At 52.5% G+C, this 18217-nt stretch overlaps 8 protein-coding genes across 8 annotated transcripts; 4 read left to right on the forward strand and 4 right to left on the reverse strand.

Annotated features, from left to right (window-relative positions):
- Nucleotides 1-180: 180 nt before the first annotated feature.
- K460DRAFT_207095 (Zinc/iron permease) lies at nucleotides 181-1940 on the reverse strand. The gene is made up of 3 exons (XM_040927236.1): nucleotides 1766-1940; nucleotides 1488-1658; nucleotides 181-1434 (listed from the first exon to the last, which is right to left on the reverse strand). Exons 1-3 carry the CDS (start codon nucleotides 1788-1790, stop codon nucleotides 263-265), a joined length of 1368 nt encoding a protein of 455 aa, XP_040782943.1. The 5' UTR covers nucleotides 1791-1940; the 3' UTR covers nucleotides 181-262.
- Nucleotides 1941-2777: 837 nt separating this feature from the next.
- Nucleotides 2778-5106, forward strand: K460DRAFT_296932 (uncharacterized protein; the record flags this gene model as incomplete). Its single annotated transcript, XM_040929665.1, has 4 exons — nucleotides 2778-3297; nucleotides 3510-3957; nucleotides 4023-4718; nucleotides 4785-5106. The coding sequence occupies 4 exons, from the start codon at nucleotides 2778-2780 to the stop codon at nucleotides 5104-5106; spliced, it is 1986 nt and encodes a 661-aa protein (XP_040782944.1).
- Nucleotides 5107-6057: 951 nt separating this feature from the next.
- K460DRAFT_371572 (ChaC-like protein) lies at nucleotides 6058-7351 on the reverse strand. Its single transcript, XM_040934379.1, is given in 6 exon segments — nucleotides 6058-6661; nucleotides 6794-6880; nucleotides 7000-7002; nucleotides 7020-7069; nucleotides 7151-7182; nucleotides 7268-7351. The coding sequence occupies 6 exon segments, from the start codon at nucleotides 7333-7335 to the stop codon at nucleotides 6107-6109; spliced, it is 795 nt and encodes a 264-aa protein (XP_040782945.1). The 5' UTR covers nucleotides 7336-7351; the 3' UTR covers nucleotides 6058-6106.
- A 62-nt stretch (nucleotides 7352-7413) lies between these two features.
- K460DRAFT_348760 (ubiquinone biosynthesis hydrox) lies at nucleotides 7414-9130 on the reverse strand. Its single transcript, XM_040931400.1, has 2 exons — nucleotides 8751-9130; nucleotides 7414-8698 (listed from the first exon to the last, which is right to left on the reverse strand). Exons 1-2 carry the CDS (start codon nucleotides 9070-9072, stop codon nucleotides 7536-7538), a joined length of 1485 nt encoding a protein of 494 aa, XP_040782946.1. The 5' UTR covers nucleotides 9073-9130; the 3' UTR covers nucleotides 7414-7535.
- A 779-nt stretch (nucleotides 9131-9909) lies between these two features.
- On the forward strand, nucleotides 9910-12091 carry K460DRAFT_410975 (uncharacterized protein; the record flags this gene model as incomplete). The annotated part of the gene is made up of 2 exons (XM_040937441.1): nucleotides 9910-11917; nucleotides 11970-12091. The coding sequence occupies 2 exons, from the start codon at nucleotides 9910-9912 to the stop codon at nucleotides 12089-12091; spliced, it is 2130 nt and encodes a 709-aa protein (XP_040782947.1).
- A 631-nt stretch (nucleotides 12092-12722) lies between these two features.
- Nucleotides 12723-13797, reverse strand: K460DRAFT_371579 (uncharacterized protein). The gene is made up of 3 exons (XM_040934380.1): nucleotides 13649-13797; nucleotides 13349-13598; nucleotides 12723-13264 (listed from the first exon to the last, which is right to left on the reverse strand). The coding sequence occupies exons 1-3, from the start codon at nucleotides 13767-13769 to the stop codon at nucleotides 13024-13026; spliced, it is 612 nt and encodes a 203-aa protein (XP_040782948.1). The 5' UTR covers nucleotides 13770-13797; the 3' UTR covers nucleotides 12723-13023.
- Nucleotides 13798-14450: 653 nt separating this feature from the next.
- Nucleotides 14451-15995, forward strand: K460DRAFT_371583 (PX domain-containing protein). Its single transcript, XM_040934381.1, has 5 exons — nucleotides 14451-15074; nucleotides 15220-15245; nucleotides 15296-15390; nucleotides 15455-15512; nucleotides 15565-15995. The coding sequence occupies exons 1-5, from the start codon at nucleotides 14745-14747 to the stop codon at nucleotides 15626-15628; spliced, it is 573 nt and encodes a 190-aa protein (XP_040782949.1). The 5' UTR covers nucleotides 14451-14744; the 3' UTR covers nucleotides 15629-15995.
- Nucleotides 15996-16419: 424 nt separating this feature from the next.
- On the forward strand, nucleotides 16420-18013 carry K460DRAFT_296357 (uncharacterized protein; the record flags this gene model as incomplete). The annotated part of the gene is made up of 2 exons (XM_040929629.1): nucleotides 16420-16990; nucleotides 17049-18013. 2 exons carry the CDS (start codon nucleotides 16420-16422, stop codon nucleotides 18011-18013), a joined length of 1536 nt encoding a protein of 511 aa, XP_040782950.1.
- Nucleotides 18014-18217: the final 204 nt, after the last annotated feature.

The raw sequence follows: 18217 nt of genomic DNA on the forward strand, positions 1-18217 counted from the left end.
GTTAGCTGTAATGCATCCTGCTGAACTGCTTGCTGGGTGTGTAATGGTATATATAAGAGTATTTTGAGGGGTGCTGTAAAACTGCGAGAAGATGCTCATATTGAGATCTAGTAGCACATATGGTATCCCTCAATAGGATCGATACACTTGTTATACAATCGCGCGGCGAATCATGATTATGAAGCCAGAATCTGCATTCAATCAGCCACAGCGCCATGTGGATGCAAAGTAACCCGCGGGAAATGCTCAAATGACAAAAGTTCTATGCCCATGCGCCAACCAATGCCATTAACAATGCCCCTGCTACGACACTGGCGCATGCTTGCAAGCGTCGCTTTCCCTGTAGGGTGACATAGCTCTCGTCGCTCAGGAAATCTTCAGCAAGTAGCTCCACCAAGCCAGCGAATAGGAGCAGCCCGCTCGAGATGGCGTTCATGAACCCTACGGTAAGTAAGCCAGCTTGACTTGCGGGATCGTATAACGTGTGTATGGCCAGACCAATTGCTTGCCCGATCGGTGTAGTGGTCCCGTAAGCAAGGGCCATCAACCAAGGTTTCGGAGAGCCAGCCGGGAAACGAACAGCGCTAATTCTTGATCCGAGCGCGAAGCCTTCGAAGGTTTGATGAAAGGAGATGGCTACGAGAAGAACAACGAATGATGTCCCTGTGGCCACTGACAAAGCCATGCCGATGAAGACGCTATGGAAGAGGATCCCGGCCTCGAGTAAGAGACACTGCAGTAGCTGTTTCTTATTCTGTGCCTCCGTCTTTTCAGAAGCCCCTGTGGAGTCGCCGTGGGGATGGTGGGGTTGCTTGCGGGAGTTTGGATCCGATAGCAGACGCGACTCGTCTTCCGAGTCGTCGGCGTCTTGAGGCCCGAGTTCGTCTGGCCTGATGTCGAGGTCTGAGTCATCTTCATCGTCATCGTCCAAGGAATCCCGCATTATGCGGCTGCTAGGCGCAATCGGCGTCGCAGGCGAGTTGAGCGACAGGGAAGGTGATCGACCTGCCATCAGATTGGCCGAGGACTCCAAGTCATGTAGCATGACGGGCGGAACAAGGCCGTTGGGTCTTGTGGTGCCGTTGCTGTATCTCCCGAAGCTGTGGCTCCGTTTGTGAGGTGGACGTGTGTTTGCTCCCAAAGACTCATAGTCGGTCGAATGCACATGTCCAGCGCCTCTTGATGCGAAGAACATCTCAATGCCCACAACCACGAAGACGGACGTCATGGCTATGAAGCCCGGCATGGCCGAGTAGCCTTTGTTCCAGAAATGAGGTAGGCATGGGTCGGTGAGAGACTCGAAGGCTGTAGGGAGGAGGTGAACAAAGGCGGTCGCTATAAGAACACCGGTACCGAAGTGTCTTGAGAGGAAGAGGAATTGGTGCGGCACAGGGACGCCAGGGAAGCGCTTGACGACGATTGGGAAGGAGCAAGCTGTAGACGTCAGTTGGGGCAAGCGCGACCACAAAGACAGCGTAAAAACATACCCGCGGTGCTCAAGGCTAGGATCAAAAACAGTGCGAAGACGTGCAAGGGCGTGTTGTATTTTCCATGGTTGCCTTTGGTCCCGCAAGTCGGCCGCTCCTGTTGTTGCTGTTGCTGTCGCCGGCGCAGTTCAGCATGTAGGAGGTGGGTAGGTACTTCGGTCCACGAGATGCCTGTATTGGAGAATCTCGGTTAGTATTTCGTTCAAAAGTCTCATTAGTTCAGTGGGAGACCAAGTAATGTGCCACCAGGACGCCGAATGGCAGGAGAAGCAACTTGCCTGCTGCGAGGCCATGCCCAGTCATGGCGCTGTTACCACCACCTCGACGCAGAACCAGTCGTGCTTGCCAGTAGATTCGGGTTGGAGCCTTTTCATATGACGCCTGCAGCTCTGCGCAATGCCATGTTTCCTTCAACGCTTGGTGTGAATATAATAGAATAGTGTCGTGTTTGCGACAGGTCGGGATACGGGACCCATCATCAGCGGCGCCGAACAAGGGTCCGCGTAGTTCCGAGAGCCATGACGAAGTATATCTGTAGAAACAACCCCAGAATTTGGCAACACACGACAGCAACAGTGGATTTGGAAGAGCTAGGCAGTGCAAATCAATGGTGCTCTGACACACAGTTCTTAGAGTCTCTTCTGCCTCTGCTCATTCATTTTGCCTCTCTTCGCTCAACGGTGCTGCGTCGCCCTCGGCTTAGATGCTTCAATATGAAATTACTCACTTTCGACTAGGTATCGCGCCCTATCAGCCTCGAGAAGAAAAACGTCCTATTCTCCCCTAGCGACGTCGGCCAGGAACGATGCTATTTTGAGAAGCGTGGCGGAAGCCTCCCGCCTAGCTCCATGGCCTACATATACGCCAGACGCCCTGCTTCGCTCTCCGTCTTCTGGAAGCCTTCTCCAACTGTCTGCACGAACAGTGGGCTTGCATTCGCCGACTCCAGAGGCAGTCCAAGGCGAAACGTCGGTAGCAGACACCCTGCCACCCAGGCGACCCCCCGGAGCTCGCTTCAGCCTAAGACGAATCTGGCTCTTGATAGTTCCCCCGTTTCAAGCCCCTCCAGGACCTCCAGTAACACTCCAGAACGAAGCAGGTGCATCCCAACGCCATCCCGGCAAATATTCAGATCAACATGGTGGCAACAGGGCATCGATTAGGAACTGTGAGCCTTGTCACGACTCGCACCTTTCTACCTGTCATACCTTGCTGAGCTCCGCCAACATCACCAGACCCTGAAATAGGACAACCTTACCGTGTTCCACTGGCCTTGCGCTGGTAAGAACGATGGAAGGCCAGAGGGAGGCCGCCAAGGGAAGACCGCGCGCTCAGCCAACAGTCCCTATCCAACAGGACTTTCTTTTTGTCGATGCGGCTCAGGCGAAGACATCCCGCCAAGGTCGCCGAAATGCTCGCTCTTTTGTCATGCAAAAGGCGCGGAGGGAACGCCCATGGTCCACAAGCAAACATGCCGCGAATCAAAGAAAGACAGGGAGTCCAGAGAGTACAAGTCCCAAGAGTGCGGGGACCCCCGATTCATTACTCACACCAAACACGGCAACGCCAAGCCCTCCAATTGTTTCCAGTGGAATCGATTACTTTGCCATCGTGGGTCAGAACAATTACAAGGGGGAGTTTTGTCCAGGCTGCCAGATCTTGTTTTGTCGCCCTGGGCAAAGGCTATGCCCAAGATGTCTGTTACTCAAGCCTGCAGCGCCTGCAGAAGGCCCCAACAGCCGACTATTCGACCCTTTCCGAACCTCGTCAGTGGACGTCAATGGAAGTGTATCGGTACTTCTGGGACACTGTAAGTGGTGGCCCCTGCATTTCCATTATTAAACAATCCCCAGATTGCCGAGTCTGGGGGCACGACAACCCTGTTTGATGGCGTAATATGCACACACCGAAAACAGCGCAGAGTTCGTGCGGCGTAGGCATCAGCGTCAGCTCGTTGCTGCCAATGTTTTTTTCCGGCAGGTAGCCGCCTTGGGTCGACTAGATGCTGACCATTTGCCGTAGTTGTGACTGAAATGGCGCCCGGTATCATTGCCGTCGACATCCGACACCGTTCCACATTGATGAAGTCAGATTGGTTCGGCACAGCGATGAGCAATCCGGGATTCATGCATAGCTTACTGTGCACCGCGGCGCTGCATCTGTACATTGTTGGCAGAGGTTCCATTGAAACAATCTTGCACCATCGAGCACAGGCCATAGCTTCGATCAACGCGGCCATCTCGAACCCAGACACGGCGATTGGAATATCGGATGCAAATATTGGCGCGGTATTCAACCTTCTAACTGTAGAGGAGGGTCTCTTATTACCCTTTTTCGAGCAGGAGAAACTAGATGAAGACCAACCAAATCAACGTGCAATACACCTAAATGGAATGCGCAAAATGGTTCAACTGCGCGGAGGCCTCATGGCAATTAACTCAAATCGCATCTTGCAAGCCTTTATACTTTGGTGTGTGTTCAATCTTCCCCACGGTGCGACCCGAACCGGGTTGGCATATGCTTACTGAGCACCAGGCACTCAACCGCCCACGCCATAGCTTCCTTCGAAGCGCCAAACCACTCGACTTTGGACTACATAAGCACTGCAAGCTTTCCTCGACATCCCCCGGGATATCGACCGAACATCTCACAGCATCTCATCGACTACTGCCGAAATACAGGTGTCAAGGAGTCTCTTACCGACTTGGTCGAATCAGTTCTCATACTAATTGCCGACCTCAACGTATGGTTTGGAGATCCAAATAGCCCACTCGACCCTCTTGATATCCAGAACTTCTCGTGTGTTTTGGAATGCATGCTCCTCAAATGGTTGCGCGAGAATGAATACCTCATCACACCACTCGAAGCCGCCCTTTGCGTCGCGCTCCTCATTTTCACTGTGCGCACCACCGAAGCCATGAAGCGGCAATCCGATATCCATCTGCTTCATTTTACTGCAAGCAAACGGCTCGAAAAGGCATTGAACTGCACAACTCGCTCCGAATGGCATTACTGCCCCGATCTTCTCTTGTGGATTCTTTCCATCGGTGCGATATCAGCCGAAGGCTCAGCCGAAAGTAATTGGTTCGTCTACCAGACATCGCTCGCATGCGCTGAATTTGGAATCCTCTCGGCACAAGCGCTACTCGAGCGACTACACATCTGCGGCTGGGTCAGTTACAAGCTTAGTGAAGCTGTATGTCATTTGTGGGACAGGATTGTTCATCTCAGGTTAGAGAACCGCAAATTCTTGCCAATCCATTCGTTTGCTTATACTTGATGCTTTCTTGTATGTAGGCTCGAGCCATACTTCGAAGGCCCTTCAAAAGCTGAAGACGCCAACAGTCCCGTTGGACCACTGCAGCACTCTGTTGCAGAACCGGACTTCGTGGAGTGGGAGAGCATTGACTGGGCTGCACTAAGCCTAGGATCCGATACTCTGAACGAATCTGAATCTCCGGCGATCGGCAACATTGGAAATGGAGCATGGGGGTCTGCGACTGGATGGCCAGACGAAGCTCTGTATGATCTTGGATCTGGCTACGGCTTTGTATGTTCGATTCACATATCGTTTTCTTGTCCCACACTGCTTACGGGTCCCTGCTGGTGTTCCTGCTAATAGATTGCTGACTTTCTGGCGTGCCGATAGGGCCTGCATCACGACAACCAATATCACCGCGGATGAGAGGATCTTAGAACCATTAAGAGCACCAAGTCATACTTTGCCACTGTAATGGCGAGACATCACACTTGATTAGCTATCTGTTGCCAGATCCGGTGCACGATAGAAAGCCCTAAAGTGCTCCAATCGATGCGGCTGTCAGATCAAGAAATTAGCCGGACGAGTTATGGCATAACAGAGAACGCTATTCACTCAAGATCACGATTTAGCCGAGGGGAGTTTCCGACTAAGCATACGATACGCCACAGTGGGGACCATCATTCTTCAGCAATGACTAGTTATAGAGTCTGATAACCTACGACGAAGAAGACTAGCGATGATGCCGAGCAACAGTCCACGTCTCCTACCTACGCAACCCGACTTGACGAATGAAGCAAGCCCTAACACTACCCGACTTGACGTTTGGAGTACAGTGTCGAGATGCGTTGTGCGATTATGCAAGAATTGCTCGTATTTCTGGCATTTCAATACATCCGAAACGGAACGAGTCGATCTTCTATCAAGTCACGTCTGGAATCGCCCATGATATCTCGTTCGATGCATCTCGATGCGGTTACTCATCAACCGACGCGTCACTCTGTACCCATACATATTTGGAACAGGACATAGATTGTAACTCAATCCTCACCCCGCAACTCGCTGGAATCTTCGGCCACGGCAATCAAGATTCCTCAGGTACTCCTCTTCGCCGACTAAGACGACATCAAGAAAGCAGTCTGTACCCACATAGTTGTGCGAACACATGATATGCAATCATAGGGTCGCATACAGTATACACCTGGGGTTTTCTTTGAAGACAATTATCAAATTCAAATCCTATACCCCACTTCAAGTCTGTGACTCATCTTATCAAGCACAACAGAATTGGTGACAGGCAGAAGTTTTGATGGAATTGTGATCTCATAATTTCATCTCTGTCATATCAAACTAGCTTGTCTCACTTCTCAGCCTCCTCCAACCCCTCTATACTCTCCCCTTTGGGCAGCGCTACTTCCTCCCTTCCACCCTGCCCGCTCCCTCGCGCTTCCAAAGCCCGACACCTATGCACCAAATCACTCACATGCGCATCTCCACTCGCACGGCTCAACCCCTTTAGCGCACCCTCCAAATTAAACAGATACTCCCTATTCTCTCCGCTCGGCCCCTTACTCTCTAAAATCTTACGGGCCAGCGCATCGGGGTCCTGGGGACCAAGGAACTGCGGATTCGACGGCAGGCCGATATAGACGAGACACCTGATTGGGGTATTGGGTTCGCCTTGAATGGAAGTTGTTCTGCTCCTTTTGATGCCTTTAGATATTAGAGGCTCAGGGTTAGGCGGTGGTGGTGAGAAGGATATTTCTGTTGTAGTGAGCGGTGCGGCCGGGTGGAATGGCGTGAATTGGATGCTGTAGCCGTTTATCTCGCGTATGTCGAGGTAGGTGCGCACTTCTGCTACTTTTGAACTGGGGATGTGGTATGCTGCGCCCCAGACTTTTTCCGTGGGCTCGTGCTAAAGGGGGGGATATGTTAGTCTTAGGCTGCTTTGACACCAAAGCTAGTGCTGTGGATTTTGTCTCTTCTTGTCTGCAAGGCTGCGGCGAGGGTGCATGCTTGTGCTCTGAAAAGGTTAAGATCGACTCACATGGTCTGTCAACGTGTCCCAATGAGCACGATCAATCAGCGTAACAACGCGTCCTGGTGCTTCGGGTGTACCGCGGTGGTCCTCACTTGCAGTCCGAGTATCAGCCACACTGCCTCAAATGATAGAATAAGACATGTGATTGGTGTGGTATTCACCTGGCCTGCATGCACTACTTAGTTCATCTGTTCATTATTGCTGTGGCAGCGGGCTAGCTCAATTATCATACCTGCCAAAACCGCCGTACGTAGCCCTCAATGTACCCTGGGATTCGTTGATCTAAACGCGGGGACTCTTAGTTAGGTCAAGTAGTCCAGTTGGAATTGTATTGGGTGGGATTAGGATCAGATCATTCCTTACCATAGTGTGGCGGTGGTTTCCATATCAAACTCCTGGGCTTTCTGTTAGATGCCTGGAAGAACAAAAACACGCAAATACCGATGATGGTACATGCAAACCAATGGAACAATTACTCACCCATATCCGAAGAGCCAGAAGTCATCGTTGCTTCCAAATGTTTCAATCTCGCGTTGATGATCCGCCATTATGGATTGCTACAAGGTGAAGAGCATCTACTTTGGAAAGGATTTAGGGCCTGTCATCACCGAGGGGCAGCGAATAGTGGGGCACATGCAGGGTTGTGACGATGGCGCAAGCGACTGCCGTTTTCGTGTCATTACTCGCGGGTTTCGACTGCTTTACAAGGGTGCTTACAACTTATAATACAGATAACTAGAACAACTGCTCAGGTGCCACCAGCTGCTTTACTCATGAAGAAGCCTTTCAATGGACCCATTGCATCGACTGCTCGCAAACCCAGACTGCGCAACGCTACAAGTGGCCCTGATTCTACACTATATAACCGTTGCAGTTTATCACAAACTCCCAGCATCGCATTGTTCTCTGCATACCTCTCACTATTGTAGCTCTCCAACGCAAGCGTTGATCCGATGTCTTGACCCGTCTGTACCGCATACGATATCGTGCGAACGAGAGCTGCGGCATCGCCTTGGCCTTGATTCAAGCCTTGGCCAGCTAAGGGATGGATGGTATGTGCTGCGTCGCCAACTAGTGCGACACGTTCGCCGGTGTAGGTGTCTGCATGGCGCATGCGGAGAGGGAAGGACGCTACAGTGCCGGCTTGGACGGATGTTACGCGCATAGGTATTGCGCGATTGTCGACAGGTGTATGCTTTTCTCGCCAAGCGACCTCGTCTGCTTGTCCTGAGGGTAGAGTGTGTAGGTATTCAAGGTCTGTGGGGGATAGTCTGAAGCCTGCGTTCACCATTGCTACGAAGTCGTCTGGCGATAAAGCCTTCAGCTTCGCAGCGCGTTCGGGAGTTGTGCTCCATACGAGGGTAGACAGGTTGCCGGGAAGTGGTAGCATAGCAATGGGCCCAGTGGGTAGAAACCTCTGGTATGCAATCTTGTGGTCTGGTCCACCCCAGCCCTGGCCTTCAATCTTCAAACTCGCGACGACACCGTGTCTACCATAATCGAAGCCGCGAGACTCGATACCTGCAAATGTCCGCACAGGGCTGTTGGCTCCATCCGCTCCTACTAACAACCTGGCAGCTAGTGTCTTTCCATTCGACAGTGTGAGTGTGGGCCAGGATGAGAAGTCCATCTTCTCTGTATCAGCGCCTAGATCGATCGAGTTGACCTTGGTCGAGGTATAGAAGTCGACACCGCCCAATTCTTCGAGACGACTGAGGAGCATTGAAGTCGTGTTCACGTTCTCGATCATGTAGGCTACGGTAGTAGGTTGTGACGGGTTGCGAGGAGAGAGGAGGGGTTTAGCCGTGTTCCAGTCGAAGGATATGCGTACGTCGGTTACGCCGTCCCATACTTGCATTTCCTGGTAGGGCTGCACTCTTGGGGTGTTCACATGGGGCCATGCTCCAATCTCTACAGTCAAGTCAATTTCACTTCCCAACTCTGTCATGGGCTTGTTATGTACCTTGCAGATTCCTTACAGAAGCTGGTGTGAGTGAACTACATCTATTCGAGAAGCTCTCCAAGCTCGCGTCTTTCTGTAGCCGATTCTTGTGCAGATCCTGGCCCTCAATGAGAGCAACTTTAAGCCCGCTTGTGATGGGCGACGCTTTCAGTCCCGCAAGCAGGCTGAGTCCTGCTGGTCCACCACCAACACAGACGACATCGTAGACTTCCGGGGCATCTGCGGAGCTTGAAGCAAACCTCCGATGGGGCCGTATGCGTACCCAGTTTGCGGACAATGACGATAGGGTCCTGGGCGCTCCCAGAGATAATCGAGGCGGCATCACGGGCCTAGTGGAAGAAGGCGTGGCATGTGAGTGCTTGATCAGTGTTTGGACGGTGGTGTCATGGTGCAGCGTTCATGTTTGTGCTGTTTGCAACGCTAATGACATAATAACAAACTTCCACTACTGGCAAGTCGGGCCTTCCTTCCTTGCCTCCCAGGAACGGCTGGCCCAAGCTTTCAGCCTCGACTTGCACCCAACAACCATCTCAAGATACCAATCGAGAACCGCGGACCTACTCCAAGGTTTCTCGACCCGCGAAATCAGCTTTTCCCCCATCGTCACCTTATCGCGGCTTTTCTCTATGATGTCAGCTTGTTTCGGAAGCCCCCTGAGCCCCGAGTTCCTGCTATGACGACCTCTTCACGCGCTGAATTGGCCGGTCCCTCTTCCTAGACGACTTTGGTAGGCTCGAAACTCGATCCTATAGCGTCAGAGGATTCCGGTCAGAACCCTCGCTAACCTCCCTGACGCCCTCTGATTTGTGAATTAGATGAAGCAATCCAGCTGCCCGCCCATGGAACTCGAGCAGATTTAACCTACTAATAATCGAGGAGGACAGCCATTTCCTGCAATTGTACCACTATAGCCAACATACTGAACTCCGACAACCGAAAATCCCGCACCAAAACGTCGAGTAACCCCTCCTCACACACAATTATGGCTCCAAATTCTACCTTGGAAGCTGTTGGAAGCTGGCCGAATGCCACTCTGTCCGATCGCTAATACTCTAGCCAGGTCCGTACCATTATATCTAGCCGTCAGTCTAATATTACAACGCAGCCGTTGGCAGTGTATCCCGGTACTCCACACAGCTCCTTGCAACTTGTCAAAACAATGTTTGATTCGGTCATGGTACCACTGTTTGATGCCGTGTACTTAACAGTTGCAGGACCTCGCAGCTATGAAGCCCAACCCCCAATTCAGATTTTCTGCGTGCTCCTTGATCTTGCATTACCATTCTCGAACCTCTTAGCTGAGCCCCGCGGAGCCATGAATCCTCGAACATCTCGAGCTACACCATTTCAAGAACCATCTGTCATTGTCAAGATTGATCATATAGAAGTTGAAGAGGACTTACCAGTAGTCCAAATGACTGATCCTCCAAGATCACCAACGAAACGACGAGTATTAGATGTCGCTTCCCGCACGTTTCGTCGCCCCTTCAAACGCAGACGAACATCAAAGCATTCCGCAGAAGAAAGCGTAGACTTATCTTGTCCCCTGCCACAAGAAGACCTCCATACGGCCAGGCCTTTGCGCCTCACAGCTGCCGACAGCAGCGAAGAGTCTTCAGTCGTTGACATCAACGAAGTTCCTTCAGAAATCACTCCTGCGGACCAAGCTCCCCCATCATCAGAGGGATCCCGCAGAAAAACATCCTTGGTCGATAGATTTAAGAATATAGGGAACGTCGCGGACCTCTTCCGTCGTAAAGACTCAGTTATGACCCCGGGCTGTCCGCCAGAAATCGGTTCTCCCGGCATACAAAGTCGCGGCGCTCTGGAGATTTCGCACGATAATGATCAAGCCTGGTATACTACGGCAGATAACGGCGCAATGGCATTCGAAGGCATGGCGCACTTTCCAAATGTAAGCCAATTCTTCAGCCAGAGAAGAATTACTGGGGAGTCCAGCATCTGGTACACGACTGACGAATATTTGTCGTGGCAGGACTCCTTTCTCGAAACCATAAAGACTACCCCGGCAACAAGTCTCGAAGCGAATGCCGAAGACAGACGCTGGCACAACTTGACGGGCTATAGCCCCGAACCGAGTTCAGCTCGCGAGCAGTCGCCTCAGAAGTCATTGGTGAAAAATGTGTTCGACCTCGTATTCTCGTGGCTGTCTAAGCGCCCAAGCGAGAAGAGTCAAGGCAAGCAACCGAGACTACAAGATGATCTGCCACCATCCCCTCCGCTGTCGTCACGAGATAGTCTTTTCCCGGAGATCACAGTCCGCCTAGCAGCGCCAGAAGGTACTCCGAGCTCAGCGATACATCCTCTTACTACGCTAGCCAGTGTAATTCCGCCGATGTATAATGAAGATTGGACAGTTGTAGTAGGACGGAACTCCCTCGCCATCCCAGAGGCGAGCTGCTCAAGCTCCGATTCCAGTGTACCGTCACGGACACTGCCATTACCACGACCAGACAGTCGAGCATCAAATCCTATCCCGGCTACACTGCCAAATGATCATCATCTAGCAGCACCCCCACCCGGCCGCCCTCATGTACGCCCATACTCATCGAACGAAAGCTTTGGCGACTCCTCGACCTCGTTGTCTAGCTATGGGGACTCGAACCTCATTGCTCAACCGACAGGATCTGTCCACCAAGCTGTACCCAACGGCGCTGCTGCAAGCTCCTCGAATGCTGGCGCCGAAGGTCGATCTCTACCAGTTGATATCCCATCTTCGAACAATAACAATCACCGGTCATCTACGTACCCAGAAGTGACAGCAAGACCTTCTGAATACCACTACCTCCCCTCACGTACAGTTTTCCGAGTTATTGATGGTAGTGAAGCCTCGATGAGAAGCTACGGCAGACACGGCGACCGCCCGGGAACTCCTCCGCTCTCCTCTTATCACAGACATACCATTATCCCTTCATCTAGCACTATGCAGACACCAGATCTACCGTCGTCGCAGCGTCCTGCAGTACATCGCAGGGAGATAAGTGGCGAACTCATCTTCCGCATGTCTGCACCTCCATCTCCAGAAGATCTCACGCACTCCGAGCCTCCTTGGGCAGCACAGAGGCAGCTGCGCATGGTTGTGGACGAACAGCATAGGCCACCTGGTATCCTTGCGCACCAAGGCTCTCCGGAGCAGTCTCTAAGTGGTGAGTTGAGAAGTACTACAAGAAGGTACATATGCTAAAACAAGACACGCAGTGCGAAGGGAGTTACGTCGTTCTCGAGACGACAGACTTCGCCCAAACTGGTGGACCAATGCACTCCAGGGCTACGAAATGCAATACGGTACGCTAGCAGCAGATGATTCGGACGCGTCGTGATTGTTCGTAGATATGATTTACTACATGTCCTGTCGTTACATATTTGGTCGCCTCGGCTCTGGCAGGCGTTTTTGCGTAGGGTCTATTTGCGTCATTTCAAACTTATGATAAACGATTCATGAACAGCGTTTCACACGCTCTCTGTATATATACGCTCATCGATTATGAAGTTTGTTTATATACATTGTTCATGATACGGCCGGTTCAGCGTTCGGAGAAATAGAAAATTGAAAAAAGACTAGAGAGCATAGTATAGAAGACTTGAAATCAGATTTTCCGCATTCGCTCTACGCCACGGTGACACGCAAGGTAGTCGATTGGGTGTTTCAGCCCCAGAGTTCACTATATTCGGACATCTGCCAGTGACACCCCGACTCCCCAGAAGGGAGCGCCACAAAGAGAACGTGGCGTAACGATAGAACATCATGTCTTATGTCATTCAAGTAAGGGCGCTGCGTTGGGGTTCCTAGCGGATTGGGATAGTAAAGCAAGATAACCTGGGAAAGTGCATGCACGCTCGCACGCACGGGGGATGGTTGCTCTTACATTGGGTTAGTAACAAGGGTTCAAAGAAGAATGATTGATTGCAGGCCTAATAGAAATAGGAGTGTAAATCACTGAAACGATGAAGAGGCTGTTGATACTTCATGATAACCTGCCCATAGGACAGAAAAATGATATTATCGCAACATACCCGTTGCGCTATGCTAATTAATTAAACATTTCCACATGAGCACAAAATGGAGCCTCGCAAAGCCTCCTGAAATGAGCGAGAAGCCCCAAGTGGGTATCGTATAAACTGAAAGGACTGTAGTCAAATCCGAAACGCTATGCATGAAAAGATGATTGGAAGTCGAGGTTGCGTAAATCGAAAAGTGGCCAGGCCAAAGATGCAACGGGGCGTGAATTAGTGCTATGACGCCTCCTCAATTTTACAAGAGGATGGCAAAGCCTAGGAATGCACTGCCAAACACGGCGGCTATGCTCAGACCAACGCCCGGTACGAAGGCAGCGGGTACGGCGCCGGCCGTGTTCGTCCCGGTAGCACCGCCGAAGCCGGTGATTGGGATTTTGCTTGAAGAGGAGCCAGTTGGGGACTGGGTCGATGACATGGTGGAGGAAAGGGAGGCGTTACCCAGGAAGGGTTTCTGGGCACCACAGGGATGTTTCGAGCTGTTTTGGAAAAATGTGTTATTAGCTATTATTATTATCCCTTGTGGCAAATGAGAGGGAGGGAAGGGGGACACTGGGACGTACCGGCAATCGCTTTCGCACGTGTTGACGCCGTTGCAGCCGGCTACACACTGGTTGCCCCATTCCTGGCAGATGAAGAAGGGCAGCGTCTGCGAGTACTGGGTGATGTTGGGGGTGATGTCCTTTTCGCACACACAGCTGTACGTCAGCGTGTTGGGGTCGCAATCGTTCTCGGTCGTGGTCATGGAGGTGACGTCGGGCTGTTGGAGGCAGATGAGCGGGCATTGGGCCTTGTTCTGGTCACACCAGTATTCTGTCTCGTGTCAGTTCAGACGCTGGATGAATGACATTGGCTGTACTCACGTCTGTTCGTATTCGTGACGCTATTGGGATCAATTCGGTACGGGTATTCACTCTGTGTCTGGTTTTGGGCAGCGCAGAGGCCAGCGAAGGCGGCTACGCCAAGAGCAAAGGCAGAGCGCATGTTGATGATGTGTGGTGATTGTTGAGGGTGTCTGAGTAGAAATACTGTCCACAGATTAGTTTTGTGCCTCTCTATTAAAAAGGGCGTTGCCATGGAGGCTGTCTGGAATGCACTACTTACTAGTCTGCGGGAGACGAAGAAGCAACGTGAAGTATTACAAGATAGTAGACGGTCAGCGACAGACTGGGGTCGAACAACGGGCGTGTGAAGTAAGCTTCCTCGTAGATTAGTCCTCTCAACAGCGAATGTGAGCGTGAATTATGGAGAGGCTGGAAGGGAAACGCAGCGTCGATATATAAAGGGAGGATGCATGACCAGACGAGTCAGGGAGCTAGCGGAGATCGAGAATGACCATGGCCCATGCTCCCCGATAGATAGTAATAGCGTGCAGCCAGCCAGCCGTCCGACCTATTCTCGACTGGCATTTGACTGCATCAGGCAGTGGAGCGGGCCAGTGATTCGGCCAGGCTGGTGCTGCATGTCTCGCTCCAAGCTGCGGTGGAGCGTGGATGCCTCGGCGTTGGGATGGCAGCGTTTCCGCCGAAATGCACGACGAAGGCCATGATAATAATTCCATAAAAATAATTAACTATTTTCCCGTCCCAAACCGTTCGGCATATCGGGGTAGCAGCAGGGATGCGGCGACCGCTGGAGTGAATTGGCCACTCAAACCCGCCTTTTCTGCCAACACCAAGTCCAGGGTCTTGAGCTCCAAGCTCCCATGTGCGCATTGTTCGGCTGGGATGCCAACGCCAGCCCAAGGCAAAACGCCTCCGGCTCTCCCTCCATCGCCAACAAGTATCGAGGGATATCTGGCTGCATGCGCCGTCCTGCTGTAGCAGCAACGCAACAAAGTCCATCCCGCACCCACACCCACCCAACATCTACCCCTCCTCTCCACGCTTCACTATCCCATCTCATACCAAGCACTTTCCCGTTTCACGCGCCACCCGCCCAGCACGCTACTGTAAATGGATGGAGCCGGCGAGCTTTGAACCTGTCAACCCATCCTCATCGCCCGTCCGCGATGGGGCAAAAGCCGCCGCCGCTCGTCCTGAGCGTAGCAGCGTGGTTCCGCCCTACTGGCAGCGGCATGAGCGCAATACTAGCCGTATGAGCTCCTACTCGACTGACAATGGCCGTCCTGCGCCGATTGGGCTCGAGGACCACACGGACGAAGGGTCCGAGCAATGCAAGGCGCTGTGGGCGAAGGGTGTCACGATAGACGATCACGTCGTTGTCAGCGGCACGGCACCGGGGCTGGGAGCTTACGTCGTCTGGAACTGCACTGTTGAGACGCTGGATGTAAGTTGTCCGAGAGCCGACCCTGCGGCCAATCGTCGACGGGGATCATGTTTCCTAAATCATTGTTCCATGCAGAGGGGTCCGGCGATGGGGCTAGAAGAGTGGTGGCATGCAGTGATGGATGATTTATACTAACGATGCCTAGGGTGGTCCCATCAAGATACGAAAGAGGTGGGTAGTATCTATTCCTCTCTAGTGTTCGAGCTGATCTTTTTTTTTAGATACTCAGAGTTCGAAGACCTGAGAGCGAAGCTGGTCCAAACCTTCCCTCATGCTGTGGGCTCCATGCCACAGTTCCCACCTAAATCGGTAATATGTAGGTCACATGCTCACCCCACCTACCCCGCCGGGTCCTAGGTTGATGCTGACATGTCCCGTAGCTCGGTTCAGACCGAGGTTTCTGGAAAAGCGGAAGCAAGGTCTCGCGTTCTTCTTGAAGTTTGTGGATGCTCGTAATGACGCTAGTGAATATCGACTGACCTATTATTAGCTGCATCCTGCTCAACCCGGAGTTTGCTGGGTCGCCTGTCCTGAAGGACTTTCTCTTCTCGTAAATGTTTGCCTCGTATATGACGATATTGGATCTTGTGGTATATTGCGTACAATCGGGCGGCGGCAGCGGTGGCAAGAGCATGGAAGTAACGGTGTATGTGGGGCAAACAGCGTAACGGGCGACGGTCCTCCACGAACAGACATTGTTCACGAGCTCTCTCTCACTCACCGCCAGATATCACGGTAACTACGGAGCGCTTCCCATACTCCTACTCCTACCATCTGCACACGGTCTTGGGCAACCTATATTGGAACCGTCATGTGCCCATCATCTACCACGCTCGGGACACCGGCTATGCCCTATCCAACTTGTAAATATTCATAAGTATAACATAATCTCTAATAGCGAAGACTTGATCAACACTCTGGACTTCTCACCACTGGAAATGTCTGGGGTCGTGACGTTGGCTGTGCATTTTCAAGATCCGCGTCGATGATTGGCTGGCGAGCCCTGTGGCGCTTTACTATTTCCCAGTATTTTTCGGACTTTGTGGATTTCGATTCGCTGAATATTGTTGCAAATTACGGGAGCATCTGGTAGACAGTCAGGCTCTGCGACGAAGCTTATTTCGACTTCGGATAGCCATTGTGTCAAGTGCTGTCGCCCCAAGCTGGTACAGGTGCAGCAAGCAGCTCGCCTGCCAAAACAGCGCGAACGAGCGCGGAGAGTTGACCACCCCCTTACGACTCTGCGCTTTTGCCGTGACCCTACCCAGCGCGACACGCAATGGCAAGCAGCATAGCAATGCCTTGAAGATGACCCTGCGAAACGCGCAGAACACTAATCCACATCATGGCCAACGTCGCTCGGCCTGCTCTGCGAGCTTCGATTGACCGGCGAACGAGACACACGCTCTCGCCCGCCGCGCTCGATGACGCCCACAGCAGCAGCAACAACGTCTACAACAACCCCATCACCACCACCATCACTACGCGACGCACATCCAGAAGCGGCCCGCTCCTTGCACTGGCTGATGGCGAAAAGCCCGTCAGGCAAATCAACCACGCGCCTGCGAGACCAGCTCCTCCTGCCCGCCCTACCACCCGCAAGCGCCCAGCCACAGCGCTGAGTCCTGACGCGACCGACGCGAGACCTCCCACCAAAATCACCGTTACACAACCACATGGCGAGCTTCTCCGCATCACAAATGGCGTCGCCGCGCCCATGGGCATCCACGCAGATGACGTGCCGTCGGCCGAGTCGACACCACGTCCAGACAGCTCGGGGAAGCTCGCCTCAGCGTCGACATTGCATGATAAGCGGAGCTTGAGGAGCCACGATGGCGGATCACGCTTGAAGAGCGATCTTGCCATCTACTTTGCCAATTACGATGACATTATTCTGGGCATGCCCAAGCAGGCTGGTACGTCGTTCTTATGATGCAGGCTTTCAATCTTGGACGCTGCCTAATGCGCTTGCAGAATTCCTAGATCTAGACACGCCCATATACATTGTCGACGAGCCCATAAAGTCAAAGACATCAGCCCCCGCCTCGCCCCAAGCTCCACGAAACTCACTTAGTCCTTCACGATTACGCAAGTCGAGAGCGTCCTCCCCTCCCCGCAAGGCCTCCAATCCCGCAGTTACCCCCGCACAATCCTCCACGACCTTCCAAGTCCTCGACTACACCTCCCTGGCAAAAGGTATTCGCCATGACGACGGCGAAGATCCCCTCGCCGACTCGGTATTCTTCACACAACATCGGCGCGCAGAGCGGAAAGAGAAGCAGCTCCGTAACATTGAGAAGGAGCGCGCCATGCACGAGAAGGTGCAGCTGGAGCGACTGCTAGATGGCCTACAAGGACCCGACTGGCTGAAGGTCATGGGTATAACAGGCGTTACGGACGGGGAGAGAAAGGACTGGGAGCCAAAGCGGGACTACTTCGTCAAAGAGGTCGAAACACTCGTGGACAAGTTTCGCATATGGAAGGAAGAAGAGAAACGATTACGTGCGGAGAAAGAAGCAGCCCTCACTGCGCGCGAAGAAGGCGAGGAAGAGGATGGCGAAGAGACTGAAGAATCAGATACCATCGCCGTCCATACTCGAGATGCGCCGCCCCCCAGGCACCATCCAAAAGAACCCGAACCCCCCAAACCTCGACGACCGCCTCGCCCACATGGCTTCCTGTTACCCTACACACCCCCTCAACCTGCAGTACCCTTTCAGTCCTTCTATTCCAAGCCACACCTTAGGGCTGCGGCGCTCGGAAAACACCGTCATGGGCGAAATGCAAGTGCCTTCGGGCAGCCCATACCGGAGTTCGACGAGCTGGACTTTGATTTGCCCGAGGAATATACTGACCCGCAATATCTAAAGGACAATGCGAGGCAGCGAAGGCGGAGAAAGAGGGAGAGCGGTGTGAATGTGCAGCCGAGCGCATCGTGAAGACGATGGCGCGTTTCCTTTTCTTAGTATACCCTTTCTATATTTCAGAATACCCGGTAACATAACCTGGGTGTCTTGGCGGCGTTCAAGGGTTGCCGCATGGTCAAGGGGCGGCTTCAGGGTCGAAAGGGGCTCATTCAATAGGCCACTCACAGGGATCAAAGGGGTGCTTTACGCTTGTACTATACACTGTCCCATGCACAA

This window comes from Cucurbitaria berberidis, assembly GCF_010015615.1.
Source record: "Cucurbitaria berberidis CBS 394.84 unplaced genomic scaffold K460scaffold_7, whole genome shotgun sequence".
In the NCBI taxonomy this organism is placed as follows: Eukaryota; Fungi; Ascomycota; class Dothideomycetes; order Pleosporales; family Cucurbitariaceae; genus Cucurbitaria; species Cucurbitaria berberidis.